This window comes from Arachis ipaensis, chromosome B4 (assembly GCF_059453495.1).
Source record: "Arachis ipaensis isolate K30076 ecotype BB chromosome B4, ASM5945349v1, whole genome shotgun sequence".
NCBI classification, from domain to species: Eukaryota; Viridiplantae; Streptophyta; class Magnoliopsida; order Fabales; family Fabaceae; genus Arachis; species Arachis ipaensis.
The window spans coordinates 5,209,177-5,221,235 of NC_142439.1; the positions used below are offsets into that span (position 1 = coordinate 5,209,177).

The 12,059-nt window shown below is 32.0% G+C and overlaps 1 protein-coding gene across 2 annotated transcripts; it reads left to right on the forward strand.

The window, feature by feature from the left end:
- Nucleotides 1-4,378: 4,378 nt before the first annotated feature.
- On the forward strand, nucleotides 4,379-9,803 carry LOC107635877 (uncharacterized). 2 transcript variants are annotated; one of them, XM_021120548.2, is made up of 8 exons: nucleotides 4,379-4,588; nucleotides 6,072-6,128; nucleotides 6,289-6,921; nucleotides 7,021-7,246; nucleotides 7,341-7,795; nucleotides 7,890-8,248; nucleotides 8,327-9,114; nucleotides 9,397-9,803. In XM_021120548.2, exons 3-5 carry the CDS (start codon nucleotides 6,577-6,579, stop codon nucleotides 7,793-7,795), a joined length of 1,026 nt encoding a protein of 341 aa, XP_020976207.1. In that variant the 5' UTR covers nucleotides 4,379-4,588; nucleotides 6,072-6,128; nucleotides 6,289-6,576; the 3' UTR covers nucleotides 7,890-8,248; nucleotides 8,327-9,114; nucleotides 9,397-9,803. The 2 variants fall into 2 exon arrangements, with proteins under 2 accessions (XP_020976207.1, XP_088341914.1); XM_088485788.1 differs by having other exon boundaries at nucleotides 4,437-4,588; nucleotides 7,643-7,795.
- Nucleotides 9,804-12,059: the final 2,256 nt, after the last annotated feature.

Here is a 12,059-nt window from a genome sequence, read left to right on the forward strand (position 1 = left end):
TTCGTTTCTGCACGTTCTTCTTCATCGTCTTCCTCTTCTTCTTCATTTACGTTCTTTCTCTCTGTTTTATCTTTTTTTTTTTCGATTTTTCATGGTGAAATCGTTTTTGAAGAAGAAGAAGAAGCAGTAGAAGATGAGGAGGAGAAAGAGAAAGAGTTCTGAATTATGCATAAGATGTATTTTAACAATTTTGGGTGTATTTCTTTAAATCCTTTGGGTGTATTTTCTATAATCCTTTGGGTGTATTTCTATAATCGTTTGGGTAAATTCCCGTAACCGTTTGGGTATATTTCTGTAATCATTTTGGGTGTACTTCTGTAATCGTTTGGGTGTATTTTTGAAGTTCCATTATCTTCAAAAGGATTACAGAAATACACCCAAAGGATTACGAAAAATACACCCAAAGTATTTAAGAAATACACCCAAAATTCGTTGCATAATTCAGAACTCTTTCTCTTTCTCCTCATCTTCTGCTGCTTCTTCTTCTTCAAAACGATTTCAAAGCTTGATTTCAGAAACTATGAAAATCGAAAAAAAAATAAAGAAGAAGAAGAAGAGGAAGAGGAAAAGGAAGAGGAAGAAGAGGAAGAGGAAGAGGAAGAAGAGGAAGAGGAAGAGGAAGAGGAAGAGGAAGAAGAAGAAGAACCGTTCTGAGTGTAGCGCTTTGAAAATAGGAAACGTTGAATAACGCATTAAAAGGCCTAGTAACTTGTAAGACTTGTAAGTCAAAAAGACTTGTATGTGTAGCACTCCTCATATATATGTATGCGGAAATCGGTTTACATATATATAATCAATGTCACTATATATATAAGAAAATAGAAAGTACGAGGAGCCAATAGAATTTATAAGAAAATGATCATATATATATATATATATAAGATTGAATGCAAGATATACCAATAGTATCTTATAGATTAAATTTATCCGTCACGAATTTCGGCATGAAGCATATAAGCATATCTAAATACACAACAAACGAACTCTTCACAAATCAATGAGGTGTTCATGGTAGTAGTAATATATGAGAAATGTTAGGGGTCAACAATTTTGGTGTTTTGTAATTATCAATTGGTCATTAATAATATTTTTAATAGTGTGAAATTACATCTAATAATAAAAAATCATTCATTTTTATTTTAATGGTTAAGTGCCGGCCAAAAAACACAAAAGTTACTGACCCCTTAAACTTTTCCATACATAAAAGGAACGAAGAATGTGTCAAAAAGACGTGCTTATGTAACAACAACTTCTTGCATTGGGAAGCCTCACATTTTTGTGTTGGATCTTGTAAACTCCAATAATGCTTATTGGCTGTTTATATATATATATATATATAGCAACAAAAGCAAGAATAAGAGTGGTGCTCCGATCCATATCCTTCATGATGCTAAATTGTTCCACTGTCAAATAAATATCACACTATTTTAGGTGGATTTAAAAGAAAAATTATAATTGCATGCATCAAAAAGAAAATTTTTAGAACGTGATGACTTATAAATTCTCCTAAAGTGGTGATGACATTACAAATGTTACTATTCCTATTCTTCGTGAAGGATTATCATGTGTTCATAACACGTAGCGGAAGAAAAGAAAGTAATCTTAAAGATCTATTTTGTGCTTAAATTTTATTCCAATAATAAATATATAATAGATCAGATCTAAATACCTTTAGACGCTTTAGTAAAAATTACTTTCTCCTTCGATGGTACGAAGGCGCTATGCGTATCCACACCGAGACCAACCTTTGCTGTCAACTTCTTGACCAATGGACATCTGATCTAAATTGAGAAACCTCTTGCAACTCTTTGCACGCCATAAAATTCTTCTCCAAGAATCAGGCTCACATACATTTATATGTGTAGAGGTAACGGAATAAAACTCTTTTTATTCTCGTCTCTTTCTTTCATTCCTCTACTCTTGGCATACATATATATAGTATGAGATTTGTTACTGATTTTAAATTTGATTCTCAATTCAAATTTAAATCATATCTTGTTATTTTAAACTTGAATCTTTCAAATTTATGAATCATATCATAACTCAATTTGAAACAGAATCAGTTAGGATCTCATCCAAATTTAGAATTTAAGTTTAGAAATAGAATAACTAATTATTCTCAAATCTCATATAATATTCTCAATTATTATACTATTATTATATTCTTGGTGCTAGCAAAAAATATAATAATATTCCATTTGAATTAATATAATTATTTATTTGATCAAATCAAATTAATAATTAAATAATTCTACAGCAAAGATTAGAACACTCGTTAGTGTGTGACCCCATAGGTTCAATACTAAGCGGGTAGTAAATTAGTCATACTAAATTTACTAATCAAGGTTGGCGTCTAGCAACACTCCTCAACGACCCGATAGTATGAAGTAATATATTTTTACTAAGAACCTCAGAAGAACAAAGTATAATTCCTTCCATCTTTCCAGCTCTTGGTTAACCCTTAGAGTATGGTTTAATTGTCAAACTCTAACTTGTTACCATTATTATAATGAACTGTGAATGACCTAAGAAACTCATTTCTTCATTCATTCAATCCCCTTGGCCAAGGTTTTATTCATCTCAGTCATTATAATCATAGAGCTCAAACTCTTTACCGAGAGTTGACGGATTCCTTATTGACTAATCATTAATTCTACAAGTATTTAAATCATACCCAATATCCATTCAACTAGCACCATAGGGTATTAGGTGTCCGGAATCAAAGTATAATAAATACATTGTTAATTACTATGACAGTCGCAGGTCAAAGGAAACTCTATTACTGTGTTCATCTTGAGAATATCCTATTGACAAATATACGGTAATTATAACCATTAGGAATTCTCAAAGTGAGTCAGTTCAATGGTTATATCTCTATATGCACCATCTATATATATAATTTAATAAATGAGATCTATTAATCTTCATCCAATGAAGACCATTATATATATATTGATCTTTTCGGATTATTAATGTCCTTTTTAATAATCCTATGACCAAGAACAATTTAGATTAAATTATAAAATATTTATCTCTCAATATTGTGATCACTATCACAATGATAAATCTCTAAATTTAATCAAGGACGTTATTATATTAACATTTTAATATAATAACAATAACAAATTATTTGACACGTGATTGATTGGATTGTGGTCATACTACTTATTCCCAACACTTCGTAATGCTATATGTTTCTACAAACCACGCTCAGTAAGTGTATTTTAATTTTTTAATTTCACACTACATGGACACCCTTTATAATAAACATTATTTTAAAATGAGTATTTTTTTTAACAATTATGCGTAAATTTTTCTTGTTTTGTTAACTAAAAAATAATTTAAATACATAATTAATTTATAACAATTATATTTTTATATAGATCTCAAAAATAATGTTTGATGTAGGAATAATATTTTTTTTTCCAATTCTCTCTCTGCTTTTTCAATTTCTTTTTACCTTCCAACTATTTTCTCTATTCATAAACAAATTAAACCTTAGAGGAAGGCAAATGAAAGGAGGAGACAGCATAGTTAAAGAACTTAGGTTGTGTTTGTTTTTGCAGACAAGATAGGACATGATATTGAGACAGAGATACTGATCGAGACAGAGACACTAAAAATTATTTTTTATGTATTGTGTTTGGATATAATGGACAAGACACTAACGTAATGTCTAGTATTATATTTGGATAAATATAAACAAAATTAAAATATAATGTAAAATTACTAAAATAAATCTATCTAATAAAATGGATAGAATTTTTCACAAGATAATAAAAAGGAATAATAGGAGAATAATGAAAAATAACTATGGACAAAAAAGGAAAAAATTTTCATTAAAAATTCTGTGTCTATCTTCTTATTTCCATGTCCATCAGTGTCATTCATTTAGAAGTGAACACAAAAATGAAAAAAATGTCCCAGAGACATTGTGTCCAGTGTTTATATTTCTCTATCCTAATACGTTTTATATATGTATTGTTCATATCTCTATGTCCTATCTACAAAAACAAACATAATCTTAAAGGCAGTAGTCCTAATTCGGTTTCAAAATGACAAAAGCCATGATGACTGCTGGAGCAACAAAATGATTAACAAAAAAAGTGCTACGAAAAAAATTGAAAATGTTGCAAAGCGTGCAGCTAACTGCAAGGAGAATTAACGGAAGAGGAAAATGAAAACATTACTCTAATGAAATAAGAGATTTTGAAAGGAAAGAAAATGAAAGAGTAGAAAATGGATGGAAAAGCCCATTTTTCATTGTTTGGATCAGAGAGGAAAATGAATGGAAAACAAAAAAGTTACCATGGGGCCCATACAAATTTTTTCTTCTCAATGCTGCGAAGAAAACTGCAAGAGAAAGCTAACCAATGTTGAAATTCCAAAGTTACCCTTTCAGAAACAAAAAGCAAAATCCCTAACCCACACTCTCTGAAAAATTGATGTAAGGGTTTTCTCTTCTCCTATTTTGCCGGCGTCTTCAACAGAGCCACCGCAGGTTCCCACCATCCTCAACATCACTAGCAGCTTCGTTGTCATCGTGAGAGCTCCACCACGTCTTCATTCGTGTATCCGGCAGACGAAGGTGATGTTCTTTAACACGCTCCCTCATCATAACACGGTTTTCTTCCATTGTGATGCATAATTTTCCAGTCATTCTTGATAAAGACGATTCAAGAACTTTTGATTTCAATTGTTCTTTAGTTATCTTATCCTTAAAATATCCAAGCAATCGACTATCATCATTTATATGCTTTATGTTGCATTCTACTGTGTCTTGGTATAATATAATTTCAAGCTTCAATTTTGACTTTCCTAAAATAGTTATGTAGATACCCACAATAGTTAAAAGATACAAATAGCATAATACAGTATGAATATAATAAATTGAATTTCAAGTTCATCATAAATTCATTTCAGAACCTTTCTTAGAAAATGAGGTCATTCAAAAATTAAAACTTACTTATTTGAATTCGACAAAGAAAGGACTAAATAACTGTTAATTTGGACTATTCAATGCAACAATATTTGGAATCAAATACTTTAGCAGTGTGATGTAAATCTTAAATATTTTGAAGGGTTATTTAGTCCTTTTGTAGTACTAGCAATTTAATACTATAGTATATACTTAGATACAATAACAAGGCCACTGAAAAGAACTTGAATTGGTAAAAAGAAACCCCTATTAGCAATTTAATACTATAGTATACTTGTTTCTAACTTAAGGTTACTCAGTTAATAAACAAACACTATTTAAAAAGAGGGACAAGTTAGTATGGTGCAGCCATCAAATTAAAGGCAGGGGCCTACTTGAGTAAGGAAAACATGTTTTAGAACATTCTTTGTTAGGGAAGACTTTGCTGCTGCAAGGCTGGCTGTGGGACTACTCTGCCATACATCTATGAGCCTTTGATGGCCTTTGAATTGGTTTCGTTTCCCCGCTGCTATACAGTACACATGTTTCTATTTGTTCTCAATTGCTCATGGATAAAGTATGTTTCCTCCTTGAAAAGTTTAAGAAATTTTAATTGCATACTTTATATTTAATTTTGTTAAATTTCAATCTATATGTATGTAATGATAATTACCGTTGATAAGTTCTAATTATATTCTTATTGTTTAAAAGTAGAGATTAATTTTTGTGTTATATACTAATATTAGTATACTATAATTATTAATAAACAAAGTTTTAAGGAGCTGGGAGTTTCAAATTTAAATTTTAATGTTCATAGAATATGTACACATGTTGTTCAGTTATGACAATCATTTATACATGTTTGATTTCTTAACTTTCTTTTTTATTTGTTTCCTTCTTTTGTATTGATTTGATTTCTTAATTATATCCTTCTTTTATTTCCATTTTTATCTGCACAACAAAGCATTTGTGCAACGCATTTTCAACTATTTTTTTTACATAATATACAAAATGCTGTGTTGGTTAAATTACTTTTTGGCCATCTAAATTATCAAGTGCTTTTAGTAGCCAAGTCCATTGAATTTTGACCCTAATCCAATGCATTGAGTAATATATCATGTAATTTATAGTTTTCGCTTATCATTTATGACAGTGAGCTTTGGAATCGAGTTTGGCATTTACAAGTTTGCGATAAGTACCTCTTAACAAGGTATTTTTATACCGTGTAACGTGACACCATAATTTTATATAAAGCTTTAGTTTTAGTTTTTTGTTTCACAACAAATGAATTGCTAAAACGCGACCACATATGTTACCTTCTAGTTATGTTTATGTTTGATATGTTCACTCTAAACATTATATTTTCATAGATGCATGGTGAAAATATCGAGGATGCGAATGTAGAAGACAACACGAACGTCATACCTGACTTAGGATTTCAAGTAAATCAAGTCACTTCTACTGACCTGTATCATCCTGAACCAATACAAATCTTAACTCGTGTCTGGGAAGAGTTAGAAAAGAGACAACATATTTGTGTCACATCTCTTTCATGTGTTACGGTGCATACATTGTATTCTTTAGAATTTTTATCATAATATAGGCCTAGGCAAATCAGTTACGAAAACTTGGAAAGAGAAAATAGGCGTACACAGTTAATGACACAGTTACTGACGTCTGAAAAATGCTGCAATGTCATACGTATGGGCCCTGAAGCATTTAGGCAGTTATGTCAAAAGTTAAGAGGAACTGGTAGAGTAAAGGATTCAATTCGCTCTACCGTTGAAGAGCAAGTCGCTAAATTCCTATATATTATAGGGCATAATGTGAAAACTAGAACCATGTCTTTCTTCTTCCACCGCTCAGGAGAGACAATTAGTCGTCACTTTCACAATGTCCTACATGCTATTCTGTCGTTAGAGGGAGAGTTCTTCAAGCAACCATCTGGTGAAGATGTTCCTTATGAAATACATAATAATAGTCGATTCTATCCGTTTTTTAAGGTACTAACTCTTTTGATTTAGTTAGTGTCATTTATGAAATTGTGTATGAAATAATTACAAAACTGTTATGTGAATATGCCAATATACTTTTGAAACAAGGACTGCATTGGAGCCATAGATGGAACTCATAGTCATGTGAAGGTATCAAGGGTGGAAGCCCCTCGTTTTCGGGGAAGAAAAGAGCATCCAACACAAAATATTTTAGCTGCCTGTGGGTTTGATATGAAATTCACGTATGTCTTGGCTGGTTGGGAAGGAACTGCCTCTGACTCTAGAATTTTGAAAGATGCTTTAAGTAGGGAACATCCACTTCGAATACCCGAAGGTTTGTGATAGTGTTATTTATGAAGTCGTCTATATAAAGTTAAATTTATAGTCACAGTAAACAATACTTTAATTTGTGTGTGTAACTGGTGTAGGAAAATATTATCTAGGCGATGCTGGATTTATGCTAAAGCCTAGGATACTAACACCATATAGAGGTGTTCGGTATCACTTGAAAGAGTATTCAGTACGTGAGCCACAAAATCCCAAAGAATTATTCAACCACCGACATTCTTCATTAAGAAATGTCATCGAAAGATGTTTCGGAGTTCTAAAGAAAAGATTCCCAATTATAGCCAGCGACACAGAACCTTATTATTCATTTGAAACTATGCGAGACATTTTTTTGGCATGTTGCATACTGCATAACTTTTTAATGGGTGTCGATGTTGATCAGTCTATAATTGATGCGGTTGATCGAGAATTGCTACAAGAACAAAGCATAGATAGATCACAATCAAATCAACCACGTGATGAGGAATATAGGCATGCATCGTTGTTAAGAGATAACATTGTATTCGAAATGTGGAATGTGTATCAATCATTATAGGTGATTATGTTTCTTATATGTGAATATGTATATATATGTTTGTATAGTTTCCACTCAGAATTGTTTGATTGGATTTTTTATGGGATTGTTACAGGTTACATAATGCCGAATAAAGGAAATAAAACAATAGAAGCCAATCAACCTTCGAAAGATAATTTAAGATGGTCTGATGATATGGATGAAGTTTTGCTAAATGTATTAGCAGAGGAAGCATCGAAAGGTAATAGGCACGATGGCTCGTGGACAACTGAAGCATATGCCAATGTTGTGAAGAGTTTGAGCATAGCAATAGGCCCTCACATAACAAAGAATCACATAAAGAATAGAATGAAGACATTGAAAGATCATTTTGCTGAGGCATATGACTTATTTCATCACTTAAGTGGATTTGCATGGAATCCTGTAACTAGAAAGTTTGAAGCTGAAGAGCAAGTGTGGCAAGACTTCATTAAGGTATCTTAAACTTTGCTGTTATTACTTATACTATTGATGAAGTTAGTCAACGAATAATTTCAACACTTGTTTATGTAGGAGAAACCACAAGCAGAAAAATGAAAAAAAATGTAAATTAAGCATTATGATACTTTGAAGGAGTTGTTCAGAGCTGATAGAGCTACTGGTAAAGGGGCTACTACGTCACGAGAAAGGATTCAAGAAATTGCTAGAGATCACATTGATTTGAATGACTCATTTGAAAACGTTGGATTTTCTGACATAGATGTTAATATGGGACATGATACCCCAACGTTTCCTGCTAATTTAGATTCACCAAGTGGTCCTCATAGTCAACCAAATCAATTAGGTGGGACTTCAACGTTAAGAGGAACAAAGCGTAAGTCTCCTATGAATGATTTTTTGGAGGCACAATATGAGAAAGTTGCTTTGGAAATTACTACCATGGCTGATGCTGTCAAAGAGGGTACTTATCTATCTAGCAAGCTACATGATGTAGCTCAGAGGCAGGTTGAATCAGCTGAGAGACAAGCTTCTGTGGCTGAGAGGCAAGTTTCGGTTGCCGAAAAGCAAGTCTCGTTAATTGAAAGACAAGTTGCAATTGCTGAAAAAGGGTTGGCTATTATGCAACAAAGTAGGCCTCGCCTTTATAGCGAATCAGATGTATGGGATATGTTGACTGAATTGGGTCTGATAGGATCAGCTCGGATGCAGTGTTATCAGTTTTTATGTGAAAATGAGCAGAAAAAGCGCCAAATTTTTTGGATCCCACCTGAAATGCGATTGGATGCTCTTTTTCATTTCATGACAGCTGCTGGTGTTCGCTTAGGAGATATGGTACTTTCATAAAACATTAACCATTTCAGGTATAACTTTTATACGCACTTACTTTCTAATTAATTTGAGGTTATTGCTTTCATTAATTGATTATGTGTTTCTGAGTGTCATATACTATGGGTATATCTTCATGTATTTAAAGAAGATATCATTTTATGTTTTATTTATGTTAACCATGGTTGGAAATCACTTTATGTATATATACTTTGAGATTGATTGGTTGTTTAAATAGAAAGAAATCGATAAAATAGATTATCATGATTAACTCTGATCTTTGAATTAAGTTCTCTTTGTTGTATATGCTCGTGCAGGAATCATAACTTGAAAATGTTTGGGAACAAGAAGTACACTGCTTAGTACAAGTAAAAATCGATCATGTGTTAATATTTTTGACTCGGAGAAACTTTATTTTTTTGAAGTAGATGGGTACAGATGGCTCAAGCTATGTAGAATTGATTTTTTGGAAGTAGGCGATGTCGCTGACCATGAAGAATTAACCTTTTGAAAAGTGTTGTCTGGTGATAAAATAGTACTCTCTAGGAGTTCTTTTGGTTATTACTTTTTTGGCGTTTTGTTATATGTTTATAAAAATTGTATATGATTTTTGGTAGCACGTACTTGGAAAGAAATGCTACCAACTTTTGATAATATTTTATTTTGTAAAGACAATTTAGTGAAACTTTTTTTTAAATATGCTTAAGGAAATTAATGATGTAAAGTATGAGGAGTTTTTATTATTATTTTACGAGATTATGTATTTATATATTTTTAAAAAGAATAATATATATTCTTATTTATGACATTAAAAGATAATAGAAAAGAATGAATTCATAAAAATAAATTCAAAAAATTATTATTTTTAATGAAGAAAACACGTTAAAATTTTAAAATATAATTTAGATAATTTTTTTATTAGAAAAATAATTTAAATACATTGGTATATTATAATTTATATATAATATAAACAAGGGTATTAATGTAATTTCACTTAGTTATGATTTTCTCTCTTCTTACTTTTCCTTTCATCTAAACATAAGAAAAAATTTCTTCTATTTTCTTTCCATCCATTTTCTATTCATCCAAACAGCATGGAAGAAAATCAACTTTTCCTTCCATTTTCTTTCCTTCTATTTTTTTTCCTTTCATTTTCTTTCCTCTCATTTTCCATCTTCCATCCAAACAAAGTGTAAGAGACTAGTGATGATATATAGGATAAAAATGGGTAGAATATAATAGTGTAAGACAGAAGAGTTTAAATTTAACTTTAATTTTATTTGTGAGTTAATTTTTTTACTAAAATTCAATCTTCTTTTATCTACGGAAATATGCAAATCCTAACTATCCACTCACAACCCAAGAGTATCCGAGTTTATGTGTGGGTCATTAAAGAATGCAATATTTAATAATCTAATAAGATCTTGGATTGTAATTTCGTATTTATATATCACTAAATAGATTTGATTTTTATATAAATAAAAGTGTTAAGTTTTTAATTGAAAGTTTTTGTTTAATGGTTAAAGATTTTTTTATATAAATAAAAGATTTTTGGTTCCACATTCACCTTCTAATATATTTTTTATATAATATATGAGAAAATTTAGAGGACAATACTCATACTAAATGACATAAACATCGTTAAAAATTCAATTTTAAAATTAAAAAAATACTACTCCAACTAATCCTAATTTCACCTCAGAATACTTTCTCCTTTTCTCCCTAGCAATACCATTTTCTTTCTCAATCTCTCACTAGCTACGCCATTTACCCTTGCACGCAGCCGCTGTGTAACACCACACCGCACCGCTACTCCGTGTCGTTGGTCACCATCGCCCAACGTCCTTCGTCGTGCTGCCCCCCATCCCGTCGCGCCATCACAGCTTCCTCCCCCGCGCGTCATAGCAATCATCGACCACGCAAGTAAAGCTGCCTTTCGTCCACTTCTCCTTGGCGTCACATCGTGCATTCCGGATGAAGATACTGGTCCCCTTCTCTCATGCGTTCGGCCGTGTCCGTGCTCTCCAAAAGCAATGTCACAGCCGACCACCATCCAATAGCACGGCATCATCCTCTTGCGCTGCGACCACCGCCGCAGATTGCTGCTATCACGGCTTCTTCTCCCGTCGAAGTAACCACCGACGATGCAGCAACCTCCCGTCGTAGTAACCACTGGCCGATCACACCACATCTACCCCGCGCGACCTGATTTTTTTCTTCCCATCCTAGGGGTTTAGTTTAATTTGTGTTTTCTCACTACAAATGGATCCTCTCCATTTTTTTTAACACTTGAGAGAATAAAGTGTGATCTCTCACCTTTAATTCTATAAGTGGGACTAAAATTAAATAGGAGAGAGAGAACAATGAAAGGTGAGATCCTACACTGGACACCATCCATTTTTTTTTTCCACTCCCTCAAATAAGGGTTTTCGCAACGGTCAAAAACCGTTGCCGTAGATTGAAAAACCGTTCCCAAAACTTTTGGCAACGGTTTTTGACCTATGGTATATGCGGCCGTTGCCAATGCTCAAAGGCAACGGTTTTTAACCTAAGGCAACGATAACAAAAAAACGGTTGCCAAAGTTACTGGTATAGACAACGGTTTTGAAAGAAAATTTTAAACAATGGTTTCAAACCGTTACTCGATAAAGAACGATTTTAAACTGTTCTCTTTCATGAACAAATGGTTTAAAACCATAACTGAATAGGCAACGATTTTAAACTGTTGTAGTTTTATTATTCACAAAACCAACGGTTTTAAAGCGTTACCGTTGGTGTCGTTTTTTAGCAACGGTTTTAATACCATTGCCATTTTAATTATACAAAAATTCAATTATAATAAAAATTATATAAAAATCTTAATTAATTTAAACTCCAACTATTATAAAAATTATATATAATTTTTAATTATTTTTAAATTTAAAGAATCATAAAATTTTATTTAACTACTTTTAGTGAAATAATTTTCTTAAAATAAAAA